The sequence below is a fragment of the Lepisma saccharinum genome, chromosome 15 (genome assembly GCF_977018435.1).
Source record: "Lepisma saccharinum chromosome 15, izLepSacc3.1, whole genome shotgun sequence".
In the NCBI taxonomy this organism is placed as follows: domain Eukaryota; kingdom Metazoa; phylum Arthropoda; class Insecta; order Zygentoma; family Lepismatidae; genus Lepisma; species Lepisma saccharinum.
Window position 1 is genome coordinate 39,938,823 of NC_139243.1, and position 16,610 is coordinate 39,955,432.

The window sequence follows — 16,610 nt, forward strand, 5'->3', positions numbered from 1 at the left end:
GCATATTTTGTAAAACAAAAGCAGAAAAATATGAAGGAGGAGGCCAGGAGGATAGTAGTTCATCGGATTATGTTCCAGAAGAAAAGGAGAGTGACTGTAGTGAGTCTGAATATTCAGATATATCCGATGTGGAAGACGAGGTAAAGTCTGTCTGAGATTGGGCATATGTGAATGATCCTTTCAGTGATCCACGTGAGAATCCATGTTATAAGTTTGAAAATGACTATGATTTTCATCCTGCCGATGTGGCTGAAGAACCGTCAACACCTGGCAAGTGTTTTGAAGCATTTTTTTCGCATGCTGTAAAATATTTGTGTGCATGGACTAACAAGAGAGCCGACATGGAGTACGCTAAATCGGATCATCCGATATTAACAGTTTATGGTCTCAAGTGGTCCTTTGATTCTACTCTCTATCTACAGGCTGGGATTCAAGGGGTTAAGTCTTCCTCATTCACTGAAATCATGAGCCACTGAATACAAGAACACTCAGGATTTGCTCCCTTTTTTATCTATTTCGGCTATTTACATAACGTTTCTACCTCTTGGACTAATCATGATGATGAGGATGAATGAACAAACAAACATCAAGGCTTTATTCAGTGCTTAAACCTAGGACCTCTGGCTTCACAGTGGCCACTATGCCATAGAGGCTGGTGTGGTATTTCTGTGGGGTCAACAAATGCAATTACAAGAAACAAATTACCATCTTTGCCGGTGTATAATGATTTATCACTGAATATTATAATTAATTTTTAATATCTCAAATATAAAGTAATACGTAGCTTTCAACAAATAACTTAACCTAATCTAACTAGGAAATAATATATAATAATGATAAATAATATATTTTAATATTTTTCGTTAAAACCCAGACATTCATCTCCAGAGCTAAATGAAGAGTGACTTGAGTGCATTACTAATGCTTCACTTCTTAAATGATTTAATCATCATCTTAGTTTTCACAGCATCCCATGAAGTTTGACCCATTCATAAACTTGTGAAATGCTAGACCTCTTCCTTCTTCCTGATGGTGAAACCTGAATACAGCACATAAGACACACCCTGTTTTTCAGGCCTATTTTTAAAGGAAAAAAGTGCATCTTATATGCTGGCAAATACTGTAATTCTATTTCTCCCATTTGTTTCACGAAAATAAAATTTAATGGGGAAGGTCGAACCTTGGATATGTTTTGCCTGAGGAGAAACTTTATACACTTTTTACACTTATATTCACAAAAGTAATAACAGAATTGTGCATTCAATTAGAGGCTACTTGTAAAAATACGAGATCGGTAAAAATTATCGCCAGTTGTACTTATATGCCTACATAAGCAGGTACCAATTGAGTGCTGATACTCTTTCTACCCTAAAATCTACATATATTTTCATTCTGAAATAATATGAATGCTTTACAAAACAACCACCATTCATTTACTGGATCTACATGAAGCTGTACTTACCAGCAATATACAGGAAATGCCAACAGCAAGAGACCAGTTAGAAGATTCATTCTGTAATGGCAATGTATACACAATTTAAATGTTAACTGTAATGATCACATAGATACATGTTCCCAGACTGGTAAAAGTTTAATATTAATTGAAGCCATGCCAACATCATATAGTTTGGGTGCTAGAGAGAGATACTGGCAATGCATATTTCAAATGATTTGTTGAGTTGCGATATTAAGCAATGATTTAATGAAACAACTTTCACTTTTTCAGCATTGCTACATTCAGATTACTTAGGATACATACCTACTTGTTATGTATACATATAAACAACGGAAGAGAAATGTAACACTTGCAAGAATGTGTTTATTTTTATTGATTGATTGATTGAATTGTCCACTTTATACACAAATAGGCTAATCGGGACTGTCCCTACAGTTTAAAGTGGGATCGAAACCACTGTGCCATGTGCCTCCACTGGGTATCGAAACCGAGACCACTTGATTACAAGGCGATGACGTTATCACTATGCTATTAGGGAGGCCCTGTTTATTTTCATTAATATGCAATCATAATTATGCCTATTTTACCCTTTACTTATTCAAACACATTTAAAGAAGTAAAAAAGTAAAGTGCTCTCCTGTGCTTTGCACCATGCCATGAAGGCATATAGTGATGAGGAGTTAAGGACCCACACTTTCTTGATCATGGTCGAAGGTGGGGGTGCTGTGATCAGCACCATGCCCCTGACCACCTTTACCCCCCAGAGTTTCCTCCAGGTACCCACTTCATATGATGCTGGGTGCCGGAGCCGCTTGAACAGGTGGAAAAAATCCTGGTTCTCCCCCACTAGGGATTCAACCCGGGTCTAAGTCAGGTATTGGTAATCAGATGCCATAATGACTGAGCTACCGCAGATTTTATTCAAACACATTTAGACAGATCAAATGTTCTCTCATCTACAAATGAATTGTTGTGTTTGTTTTGCTGATGAGGGTGATGATTACCTCTGCTAACCACTAGTCTATCAACCTCCACATCCCCAGAAATATGTGTTTTCAGTTTCTAATTTTTTTGTTACTTAAAATCAGTAACATCCATGTTTGCTCTACTGTACTCTAGGATGGCTTACTGGGTTATTCCAGGGCTATGTGGTGATGGATCCATAAGTTACAGTCGGGTGGGGCGAATTTAACTCGGGTACCTCACCCAACAGAGAATCAAATCTAAGCTATACTTGCACTGTTCTGTAGTATAGTACTGTAAACAGAAACCAAGCTGACTTCCATGTTATAGATATTAGAGTATAATTTTGCAAAAATAGGGTGCAGGCTGGAGTAGATGGTTATTATTGTAACTTATGTTGTTATCATAATAACTCCCATTACGTTGGTTGATTGATTGATTGATTTAGTTTATTTTACTTCGATTTTTGTACCTCTTGGCTAATTTGCGAAGATGGGGATGATTGATGAAATGATAAAACTGAGGAATGGACATTCACATACAACCAAGCTGGAGTGGGATTTGAACCCGGGACCCTTGGCGTTGCAGCGCGATGTGCTAACCACTCGGCCACAGGGTCCGGCCCATTACGTTGGTAAACTGAGCGACCAGATATGAAGAGTGAAGTGAATAAACAAACAAAACCCTATTCTCTGAAGGGGTCTTTGGACAACCACTGTGGTTAGCAGAGCATGCTACAATACCAAGGGTCTCAGGTTAGAATCCTGGCCTATGCATGGATATTCATTATGACTGTCCCTTCATCAATTTCATATCATCACTCATCCTCATCATCGCAATTAGTCAAAAGTGGCATACACATGGACATCCGCAGATTTTTTTCCCGGAAGGAGCAAGCAAGGTAGTCTAGGGGGGACAAACAATGCACATTTTCCCTCATAATAGTATTGTCCCCTCAAGAAACATTACTTCAATTTGAAGTTATCGTGTTCCTGCAATGCCCTTGCAATAATTAACTTGTATTACTGTGATTGAAATTAAATTATATGTGTGAAATATGTACTTTTTGGTTGACTTTCATTTTCCAGGGGGGGGGGGGAGCAAGGGGTGCCCCCCATTTCTGTGTGTCCATGGGCATAAAAGCAATGTAAGAAAATCATATGAATTAATATAGGGGTCTCGGGTTCAATTTCCTTTTGAGGCACATTGTACAGTCATTCAGATTCAAATTTAAATTGTAGCTCCACTTCAGATTAGCCTTCCATGAGCATAAAGTGGGCTTAAATCAATCTTTAAACAATATTCTCACACCTGCTAAACTTGGTGATCAGACAGAACCTTTCAGTCTTCAAAATATTAGGCAACAGTTGTCCCCCTATCACCCTTCCTGTGGATCTGCACCTGCGCCTATATTTTATTCTCCTTTGTCTCCAATTTGATTCTTTGCTTACTATTCATCCCATACACATTCTGCTACTTTTTTTTCCTCCTTTTTTTGTGTGTTTCTTATGTTCATGTATCCTCTTCTTCAGAGAACATGTGGATTCTCTTATGTAAGCTCTCCCACATTTACATGGAATGTTGTACATGTACTTTTTAATGGCTTGTATGGGGTTAGTGTTTGTGTTTTATAATAATGTAGTTCTCAGTGTTTTCTTGCTGTTGAATGCTGTCCTCAATTGGACCCAATTATGATCATCTCTGATATAAGGCATTGTATGCATACTGTTCGCTGGACCTAGCTGTTTGTATACTTGGTTGTATATGGTTTCCTTTGTGGTGCTTGAAATTATGCAGTACTTACACTCTCAGGTTGGTTTCACCTATGGTGGAAATATTTACCAGTGTTGTCTCCTGTCACATCCAAGCACACATCCTCATCCCGCAAACAGTCAATTCCATGTACACTCATATCCACACTAGAGGTCTGCACGGGCCTAAATTGTAAGGCCCGAGTCCGGCCCGGCCCGAGGAAAAGAAACCCGAACCCGACCCGAGTCCGATAATAACTAAACACGAGCCCGGCCCGAGCCCGAAAACATAATTAAAATTACTTTCCAATTCAGCATTTGAAAAAAAAAATGGGCACTGTTGTACTTCGTTAACTAGCTGTTATAAAAAAATGTATTCTCATTCTCGAAGTAAACCATAATTTCAATAATTAAAAATTATTTTTCGATGACAATATTCGCTAACAAAATAGCCACGAGGCCCGGGCCCGACCCGAGCCCGAGAAGTTCTGGTTATTTATGGCCCGAGTCCGGCCCGCGGGCCGGGCCGGGCCTAGGCCCGAGGGCCTGGCCCGAGCCCGTGCAGACCTCTAATCCACACCTACACACCCTTACACTCCCATTTTCAATATACATGACACTAATTTTCTTTATTTTGCTTGTTACTATAGAACATTTTACGTATTCATGTAAAAATCATCTCATTTTCCCTAGATGAAGCTTTTGTACAGATTTTTTCACTATATATGGCATCAAGCCATTAATTGTATCAAGAGTTTTCTAAATGAAATATTATATGGCTTGATTGTAACCCTATTAAGATGATGATGATGATAATAAGAATAACTCTAGCTAACTCGCAAGCATTCTTAAACTCAATGGTTTATGGCTGTAGCAACATAAACCTTTCATCTGTCCCCATCCTGGGCAAGATCAATCCAATCTTTCCATCCTTACCGATTTCCTTTATGTCCATCTCAATGTTATCCCTCCATCTTCGTCTTGGCCTTCCTACAGGTCCCTAACCATCTGGTTTTCCAACATTAATCCTGTAAACTTTTCTTTCCTCACATGCGTGCCCATCTTAGTCTTCTTGACTGGACATGAATACATATTGTGGAGTTCTAAATAATGGAACCTTCTCCACTCTCCTGTCTCCTCATCTTTTTTAGGTCGAAATATTTTTCTAAGAATTTTATTTTCAAATACTCTTAATTTTTATTCCTCATTTAATGCAATGGACCAAGTTTCACATCCATGTAATGCTACAGGCAAAATTACTGTTTTGTATATTTTAACTTTTAATTTCTTAGATATTATACAAGAAGATAAAACTTTATGAAGAGAAAAATAACATGCATTTCCTGAATTAAGTCTTCTTTTTATTTCCTCTTTAATATCATTTTCATTTGTTAGTAGTACTACTAAGTACTTGAATTTGGAAATTGATTCAAATGAGTTATCAATAATTCAATTTTGATTATTACCTAACGCTTGGTTCCAGCCTGTAAGCATATATTTAATTTTCTCTTTGCTAACTTCCAAACCTATATCTTTAGCTGCTTTTAAAAATATTCTAGTATTATACTTAATTGTATTTATATCATTCCCTAGTAAGTCTACATCATCTGCATATCCTTCATTAGCATATTTTAAGGCAAAATTAAAGAGCAATGCATCTCACTGTTTAAATAATAATAATAATATCTCTTTAAGTGAAGAGGCATGTATGCCAATAATCACATCACTCTTCATGCCATAACAGACAAGCCTATGCCTATTAGTAAGAAGAAAAAGAGAGAGATACTTCCTTTTTTACTGTTAATGCCTCCAATGTTTCATCCACTCTGTAATGATCTCAGTGATTCAAATTGTGTGGATATTGATCCTTATTTGATCGAAACGGATGAGGAGAAAATGTAATGCTTCACTACAGTGAAATATTCTCAAGATAAAGTGTTAACATAGTGGCTCAAATTTATTATCCTTTCTGAGTAGTTTTATATTTCTTTATCAAAATGTATTTTCTGTTTCATGGCATTGAATGTCATTGTATTGAATGTTGAGTCATAATCACTTTGTCATGTTATAACAGAGAACATTTTCACTTAAGTCACAGAATCAAAGAAAATATTATAAGTATAATTTTATTCATAATTGGGAAAAGAGAGATGCGGTAGTATATAAATACGGAGAAACTAGTACTCACTAGCAGACGACACAGGCCCAGATGCACAGTTAACAACAGCGCATCTAACAGCAGCCAGAGAACTACAAACAAAAGACGCACGCCAAGCAACAGTACAGCCAGTTCCAACGAGGATGGTGGCAGTGGCCACTGACATTAATCGAAAAAGAAAAAACAGCTTCACGGATAAAAGTGAGTACTAGTTTCTCCGTATTTATAATTTTATATTGGGTATGTGTAAAGATTCTAATAACTAATGATCACCTCCAATTGGTCTAGATCGAGAATATGTTGTGGGATCCTAACCTCAAATAGCCTAAATGTGCCTTCATGGTATGCAGGTGGAACTTTACCTTTAACCTTACCTAGTATGGAATGTTTATTTGCAGCAGAGTCTATATACAGATTGTTTACCTTAGCTTCATTGTGTGGAAAGTCTTTTTATGGTTATTTTCTTGCATTATTTACGAAGAAGTGAATTTGCGGTTGCATCTATATATATATAGATGATTTCTTTTTGAATGCACTTCCCTTCAAGGTCGCCACATGGAAGGGGTTAAGAAGCCAAGACTAAACACTAAACTGGTTGATATGAACATTTTATTAGTTTTAATAATTAATAGAAAATACTTGCCATGAAGATTACTAATTTCAACAATTAACATGAACTAATGTAGCTACAGATGATGACCAGGAGTCCTCATGATATCTATGGGCAGGCATTTAATTCATGTCTCTGATACCCAGAGTGAATGAATGAGAGAGAGAGAAAGAAAGAGAGAGGGAGTATGATAGTGTGTGCAGTGGCAGACTTAGGAATTTTATGAGAGATACAGTTGTAATAGGGGGATAAGCGTAATCAATTTCTTAATGTGATATGCACAAAATTCAATAAAAAATTTGTCTAAAAGTTTTTATGTAAATACTAACAGACCAATTACTGTATGCACTGAATATAATATCCTTACTGCACATGATTAAAGAATCATGTATACAGTTTGAACCTTGGACTTCCAAGTCCATGAAGGGATTCCTGTTGTACACAGGTCATATTAATATGATTTTCAGATTTATAATTTTAGTATTGATGGATTTTTATAGAGTTGTTTTAGCCATTTCAGTTACCAAGCATGTTGAGGGATTAACCTACAATCTTGTTAACAATAATTCCATTTCTGATTCCTGGATGTTTCTTTGTAAGTTTCCCTACCAATTCATCAATTTCATCTAATCACTATTTCATCTGTTTTCACATTTAGCAAAAAGTGGCAGAGAAGACACAAAAAATAAGAGGAAAATAGAGAATTGTTTCTAGCCTTTTTTCAGCAACCTTTTGTGAGGTCAAATAAAGGCCAGTATTCTTTTCAGATTTCAAATGAAAATATTCATACTAGCTCCTCCAAATAATAATCAATCAATGGTACAGTTCAGCAACATATATGAATTGAGTTTACTTAGATCACATTGTCAGAAATAAGTTTCTCTTGTAAGCGATCAGCAAGACATGTGTATACTGACAAGTACCCATAAGGCACAAATCTCCAGGGATATCCAGAACAGATCTGTCAACCTCTGTGGTGGAGTGCTTAGCACAGCATGCTGCAATACCACAGGTCTCAGGATTGAATCCCAATCTTGGCATGGGTGTTCCTTTCTGAGTGTCCCTTCATCAATTTCATCATATCATCACTCATGCTCATCTTCACAATTAGCCAAAAGTGGCAGAAAAGCGAAGTAAAGGAAACCAATGCAATCAATCAATCAGATCACATCCATGGGTATTCATTTTTGATATCCATTGGATGTCTCTGGAAAATCCAGTCCTTGATATCCACAGGGCCTCCAATTGTGAATTTCCATGGGAACTCATTTCAGGATATCAATGGAATATCTGGTATATGTCTACATGTTATACAAAAATTGACATTTATGTTTTCATATCCATGGAAAGATTCATTCATGATCATGATTCATGAAAGATGCCCTTTCTTTGTATTTGGATTCATTGGATATTGTACATTGCATTTTTTACACCACTAGGTTAACTGTGATGGTAAGATGGATAAACAATTACAAATTAAATGGATAAACAGTCAAACATAAACATCCATACAGGAATTAAAGATACAAAGCTAATCCTTTGACTACGAAGAACAGCAATGTAACAAATAAGCCCCTCATCCCCCTTGGCCTAACTTATCTTTTATGACAGTTGGTTATGGGATCATTCTGCTGAGTGAAAGACATCTCAATAAGGAAGAGCATGGAAAAGAAATCCTGTATGTCTCATCAGAGCTTGTTTCTATCTACAAAATTCTTTTTACAGTTCTTGAAGACTTGCGAAAATATGTCAGAGAAAGGATTAAAGGTGAATAATCTGCCTATCTCTTCTATTATGTTCCACTCCTGTAGTGTTTCTACAGGTTGTGCATGTAGTTTCATTGAAAACTGTCACAACAGCAACCAGAAACATAACATCCAATCGATATCTACAGGATATTTCTGAATATTCAGAAGTTCAGCATGAATATCCAAAAACATCCATTATATCTCACTTGCATATTTGCATACTGTATGGGTTATGGGTAGTATCACCAGAGAATTTTGTTTGCATGAGTACAAGTGTGAATAAAATATCTCTGGTTGAATACTTTGATGTAACATGTCCACCTGACCTGACTTTGCAGAAGAGCTGATTAAAGTGTGACGTATGTGAATTTTGAATACACTACAAGATTTGCGCAATCATTTTATTAATGTTGATAATTCACATCACTTGCCAGCCAGACATATTGCTTAGGAACGTGATGCATTAATATACAAGGAATTTGATAATGCCATCAACTCATGTTCGATGAAAAGTGAAGATACGGTGACATAGGAAACAAGGATTCCTTGCTATCTAACACAAAACATGAGATTATTGTATCTCCAATCAAAATAACTTACAACATTTATGAAAAGTGATTAAAAAATTATAAACAAACATAATGGGAAAATGCCGGCAGCATGGCTAGGAAGAATTCAGCCCTGGTCCTGCTATTGGGGAAAAAATACTATTTGCATACAGTACATCATCTCCCGCACCCATTTTTGAGGGTTATTTAGAGAACATGAATGTAGAGGTTTGTTTTACCTTTTCATGTTGTTCACCTTCTTCATTCTGTCTTATTATCAGAGGTAAACTGACAGTAGATTATGAGGAAAGTTAAACTAAAAAAACAAAGAAATCACGGAAAAGTTACAGCAGTATACCAACATCATATTTTTACTTTGTTCTCATTATTATAATCTTCACTTTTATTATCAGAAGTTAGGGGGAAGTCTCAATGTATCCAAATTCAGAAAATTTCACTAATCCTCAATTATTTCATCTTACAAGCATCGGTTTCTAAATCATTATGTAATAATACAAGGATGAATCAATAGGTAAGGCACAGATGACCTTCATGGAAAAGTTGTTTGTAATGTGGGCCGCAAAACCAGGAAATCTAGATTTGAACTCTGAGTAAAGCATGGATGTATATGTGCCATTATTTCATTATTTGTCTTCACTGTTGATTAACTTAGAGATGAAAAATAAACACAATACCCATATGTACAAACCAGAGCAATAATCAGACTGCAGCAAAACACTAATTCCTCCACTAATCTCTAGACTTAACTAAGCATTTGTTCCACCAACAAGCTGGGTTTCAGACTAAAACAAAAATGCAAATGTGAACGTTGAATTTGAATCAACTACTCTACCCTGACAGCCAGGCAACCCAAAACATGACAAATGAGCATTACAGAACATTCAAGGATTTATGTTAATGGAAATCAGGTATTATCAGCAGGAAACGTTAATATCAGAGAAAAAATGCACTGGACTATGCTAGAAAATGGATGTGGAGTGGGGAGTCGAGTAGGGCAGGGATAAATTCCATACAGAAGTGCATTGTTTATTCTTGATTGTCAGGGAGCAGAGATGAGGGAGCATCTGCCACCATTGTGGAGTTGTATCGAAGTTCTCCACTGTACTTATCAATCACAACAGAATTTCATTCATGATATACTGTGTGTCCATTTTTGGTGATCGATTTTCTTCATTCAAGTTTAGTTCATGAAATCTGTGCTTATTATACACAGGAATTTGATGTCCTTTGCATGGTGTGGCTAGGAATACTGTAAGGGAAGGTAGAACTTACTTTTTTCTAGCAATCATTATTCCCCTAAATTTTCATTATCTGATTTTTTCTCTTTTACAAAACTAGACCAAAAATAAAGGGTTTTACAACACTCATCAACCTCTATATATATATATATATATATATATATATATATATATATATATATATATATATCCTAATAAACAGTGTGATACATAAGTACACATTTTATCAATGACAACATTTATCCAAATGTAAAACCTGTTTTTTTCCCAGGATTTTGCACATTTGTGATTTTGGTTTGATTGAGTTGGTTTATTTTATTTCGCTTTTGTGCCACCTTTGGCTAATTGTGAAGATGAGGATGAGTGATGATATGATGAAATAGATGAATGGACACTCACAAACACCCATGCCCAGACCAGGATTCGAACCCAGTACCCCTGGCCATGGAGACCGGCTTGTGCTTTTGGCATTGGTGCGAGGATATGTCTTCTGATTTACTGATTCATTCTTGTATATGCAATCATAAACTTTGTGACACTACAAAAAAATCATGTATTGTTACTTATCACATATGATACCTCTTGATTAAGGACTTGATTTGTTTCATTAAGTTACAATCATATCCTGAGGGCGATACTTTCTGTCTATCCATAGCATATTAATGATTTTGTATTTTCCTACAGGAAAATAAATACTAGTGGCAACCATGAATATGTGGTGCATGACTGCAAGAATACAGGGTACAAATGTTGTCTTTTGAGGACTCGTAGTTCTGAAGAATAGGTTTTATGAAGGTGGCAGAATATTGTAAAATAAAGAGCATTGTTTGAGAATTAATTCTTTTAATCATAAGAATAAAAGGGAAGGATAGCAATGAAACAAAAGCAGTAAATGTATCCAGAATTTCCTCCAACTTCTTCACAGCAATAGATATGCCTAAATTAAAGATATTTCTTTTTTGTGTGTAAAGTAACTTCTAACACATAAAGTAACATGTCAGAGAAACCATGCTATAGTAGTAAATGTGAGGGCTGGAAAAGAGCTCAGCACCTCTTTAGGACCTTGATGCTGACGGTTTGTCCTTTTCACCTTTTCTCAATCTGGATACATCCTAAAATCCCAGGGTGCATTGCTGCTGTTTCCTGTTGGCGAGTTTTGACTGGTGGCAACACATACTTCAAGGATGGGCACATAGTTGTGCTTGTGCCTACTGAACCACAGCAGCTACAGTATGTAATATTCTTATTCGTATACACGGATTTTCAAAGAAAATGCTTTAATATCTGAAAGGAAATACACTCTTTTGAAATTGTTTCTTTACAATTCATTAGGAACATAGAATCTTACCAAAATTCTGTATAAGCATTGACAATAATAAATTAAATGAAACTGAAAGAGAAACATGCCATTTTTTGTACAACTTTTCTATTCGTACACTTAATAATATAAAAGAAAAAGTACGTATATTCAGAGCAAATTGACTGACAGTTCTAATACTTTGATGCATTTCCTTTGGTTTTAATTACTGCTTGACACCTGTTCTTCATAGAATTAACCAGTTTCCGACATGTTTCAGAGCGTATTTTATTTCACTTGGCTTGCACAACAGTTTTCAACTCTTGTTTGGACTTGACGCCTGCTTTATGGACTCACCTCTCCAAACTTGCCCATAAATGCTCAATGGGATTAAGTCTGGACTTTGAGCTGGTGTTTGTAGTAGTTTGGGCACATTCCATATTAGCCAATTCATGTTAACTTGGCCCTTATTCTTACTGTCATTGTCTTGTTGGAATCTGTAGATAGGCGGCACGCCCATTTTTGGGCACTCTGCTTTACATTGTTCTTCAATATGTCCAAATAGACATATGCATCCATGATACCATCAATAAACTGGATGGTACCAACACCTTTGGACGACATACAGCCCCAAATCATTAATGACCCACCACTGTGTTTAACTGTTGGAACTGTGTTAATGTGATCATTGTCTATTTTTGATTTTCTCCAGACCCTACTTATCCCATCTGACCCGTATATATTAATCTTGGACTCGTCTGCCCATATGACACTATCCCAAAATTCCTGGTCCTTGTGGATGTGCTCTTTCGCAAATGGAAGTTTATTCCTGCGATTCACCTTATTTACATATGGCCTCTTTCGTTGGATTCTGCCATGATATCCATGCTTCCACAAGGCACGTAGGACAGTTTGATCGGACATCATCTTGCCTTGCCAGCAACATTTTCTACTAACGGTCGTAACTGAGGAACACTTAGTTGGGGGCCTTCTCGCACTCTTTTGAAAATTAAGCGTTCATCACATTTATTCAACCGTCTCTCTTTTGGTCTTCTCGGCAGATTCTGTGTTAAACATTCCTCTTTAAATTTGTTTACTATGTATTGAACTGTGGAGGGTGATTTATTTACTGTTTGTCCAAATTTTCTTAACGAATAACCTCTAAGGGCCAAATTTATAACAACATCCTTCAGATCGGAACTAAGTTCCTTCACCTTGCACATTTCGAACACGCTGATAGATAGACAATAGGCCTACAACAATACCTATGCCAGCATTCTGCTTGACAGGGAGCGCGCCTGCATGTTCAAACTTGTTATGAAATTGCAAACTGCACGAAATCACCTGAAAGCGGTGGCACTGTATGCGAGGAAGATTGAAACTCTTGCCTGTACGAATAACAATGTTGCATGAAACAGCATATTTTTCTCATTCCACACAAATTATATGCTCTGTTTATACACTTTGAACATAAATTTTTATTGACATTTGTTGGTGAAACCTTCATTAACATTAATTTCCAGGTACATATGAAAATGATTATATTTACTAGTAGATATGACATTTTTTCCTCGGAAATTCTATGTGTACGAATAACAATGTTACATACTGTATATACATAATGTTTTTTTTCCATAGTCTGATAGACCACTGTATCAATATAGTTAGTTTAGAAAAGACAACTGTGGATTATTATTTTGCCATTTTTGCATAGTCTAAAAACTTAGAAAATATTTTTTTAAAAAAAGTAGTTAGTTTGAGTTCAGTTGTAACCCTTTCAGCTGCTAAACAAGAAAGAGTATGTCAATTCAATCCAGTAACTTGATTTTTAACTTCACTTCATTTCATTTGTAACTGCAAGAAAAGTTGAATAAAACAGAAGAGCTACAACTTACCTGCAGTGTTGCTTTTAAAATAAGAGCTACAAAACAAGGTACGTAATTATGAAATTGCTAGGTGACACCTTTGTCTTGCATAACATCAGAAATTAATATTTCATGGTAATGCAAGAACACACAGCCAAAGGGCAAACATGTAAGTTCGAGTTATGTGCATATATTTTAATGACATTTGCCTTGTAAATTAAATTAGTTTCGCAAAGCTAATGAGTGTTGACCTGTATAGTGTAGCTGTGAAAACAAAGAGTCCAGTGTTCAATGATATGACATGATATGATACCACCAGGAGGGGAGGGTAAGAGGCATGGCTTCTCAAAATTAATTGTTCTACTTCATGAAACCCCACCACAAAAAATGACAATATTTGTGGAAGCACACTATGAACACAAAAGAGAGAAAAATGGACTTCCAATTCTTGCCTGTGTCTTCTAGCTGTGAAAGAAAATTTGGTTATGGTTCTGTTCAGTGGAGATGACTAGGGTTTTTTGTTTTTTTTTGCCATTTTTGCTCCTGCACTATGTTAAACCTTATCTAACAAGGGAAAGTAAATTGTTCTTACCCTCCTAGTTTTGGCACCTTGCCCCTCCCCCAGTTTTGGAACCCAATTGCCACCACTGGTTCTGTTTAATAAGACACAATTTACTGTCTCTTCATTTCTTAAAAGTGCAAGAGGGAATCTTTTGTTTGAGAGTTTGAAACACATCAACTGACACATAGTAAAGGAAAGAAAATTACAGTTCTTTGAAATCAGTGTTACATTACAATGGTGCTCCCTCTCTGCCGGAGATTCTAGTTACATTCCTGTATAGTTTCAGCTTGTTGTCACATATGGTTTAGGCAGAGACGTGGCGTGCATGTAGCCGCTGTTACCGCAGGTAAGACCAAAATATAAAGAATTGAAGAACCCGTCTTAAAATATTATTACGTACATAAACTGGTAATATTGTCGTAAAGTAAACATTGCAGACTGACATTTTTTCTGACACCGGCAAAAGCGAAGAGGAGGACTGATCCGGTACCCTCCACAGGCAACATGAGGAAAGGGCCCTGAGCCCACGCAAGGAAGACTTCGCGTTGCGGCAAAGACTGACCGCGGGAGGAGGAGGCGGGTTTTTTGCATGCCTGTTTAGCCGGCGCAGTTGGCGGTGATCCTTACCGGAAACATACCAGTGTTGCCATATTCAATTGACAGAAAAGAGCTAAGTCTATCTTACTCTGAAGGTGTCCAGTCACACTGGGGAACGGTGGCGCAGTGGTAGCGTCGCCGCCTTATAATCAAGGGATTCCAGGTTCGATAGCCGGTGGAGGCACAAGTGGTTCGGATCCAACTTTAAACTGTCCCGATTAGCATTACTGTTCATGAAGTGGACTTAAATCGCCAAATCAAAATTTTAAAAAATCAAATCACACTGGGGCAAAAGCAAACTACCAAGTGATATTTTGTATTTACACTAAATATCAGCGATTATGAAAGTCCTCTTTGTCCTTCTTCGACATCATGGGCGAGAAGGAGAGGAGAGGGATGGGTATGGTCAAGGGGTCCGCTGTCCTTCTAAAAATGTCAACCTAAAATTCTATATTTCACACATATAATATTATCTCGGTTACAGGAATTTGTGATAATTGTTGATAATACTGATTGAGATTGACATACATTGTCGCAGGAATGCAATAATTTCGGATTGAAGCAATGTTTCTGAGGTGGTAGAACTGTTTTTGGGTGAAAACAATACTTACAAGCATAATTTCCCGATTGTTATCTTAGCACGCTCTGAAGTGTCAGGTGTCGCAGGTTCGAATCCTCAGCAAGAAATGATTATTTCAATGTTCATTGTTATTATTTTACTTACATAATTATAAAAATTAATAATTACATACACAAAGAAATAATAATTTTATTTCAATAATTCACCATGCATCCTCATCGTCACGATTATCCTATAAAGCGAAAGCCTTAAAGGTAGCAAAGGACGTAAAATATACGAAATAGTAGTGGTGTCAGAAATGAGATTTCAGTGGATTTAGCGAAACATGGGAGTGGGAGTAGTTAGGAAACAGATGAAGACTACATCTACTCTACATACGTCTTATTTGAAACGAAAAGTTTCGTGATTTGGCCAAATCTGGTTTCAAAAGAACTAAGATGGCAACATTAGTAGAACTGGACTTCTTGCAGGTTCCGAAGGAAATATTGGGGAAGGGCCGATGCTGAGAGGGGAGGGGGCAAGTAGGGTGCTTCACGTGTTACAAAAGTAAACAACGGTTTGTGGGAGGGACTGTGTAGTGAGTGGTGTCTTTCGTCTTTATGTTGTTTTCGGGCATTGTCAATTAATTAATGAAGCTTGCTCCGAGTTCCGAGGTGGCGGTTTCATCCTATCTGGACAGTGTGTGTAATCATGCGATAGAAGATATTTTGAAGCAATCTTACGGTTCGTTATTTTGCAGAAAAAATCAAAATTGTGGTGAAAGGGAGGCCAAAGCCTATTTTGAATGATTTAAAAACAAAGTCGTCTGCTGGATATGACCGACATTTCAATGTTTCGTGGTATAACGACTATCCGTGGTTATGTGGATGTGTGGAGTTGTCGAAACTCTTTTGTTAGCCATGTACTCTATTTTCGGGTGAAAAAAAAAAAACATGTCGAATTCAGATGTGGATAACATGGACCATGACCATGACGCAACCAAAAATTCAAATTCAAATGAAAAACAGCATCATAGAAGTTTTTTGATTTGATTTGATTGATTTTGCTTCGCTTGTGCCACTTTTGGCTAATTTGCGAAGATGGGGATGAGTGATGATATGATTAAATTGATGAATAGACATCACAAACGCCCATGCCCAAGCTAGGTTTCGAACCCAGGATCCCAGCATCATATAACTATTTTCAAAGTCGGATTGATCTGCTCTATAAGTAGCCT

General features: G+C 36.8%; 1 protein-coding gene across 1 annotated transcript in view; it reads right to left on the minus strand.

Annotated features, from left to right (window-relative positions):
• The window catches only part of LOC145999460 (follicle cell protein 3C-1-like), a 30,476-nt gene extending 16,730 nt beyond the window's left edge, over positions 1-13,746 (minus strand). Inside the window, exons 1-2 of the mRNA XM_083136422.1 lie at positions 13,686-13,746; positions 1,463-1,513 (exon numbers count right to left, since the gene is read on the minus strand). Of these exons, the coding sequence (XP_082992548.1) occupies positions 1,463-1,512 (50 nt within the window). The 5' untranslated portion in view covers position 1,513; positions 13,686-13,746. The remainder of the gene's footprint in view (positions 1-1,462; positions 1,514-13,685) is intronic.
• Positions 13,747-16,610: the final 2,864 nt, after the last annotated feature.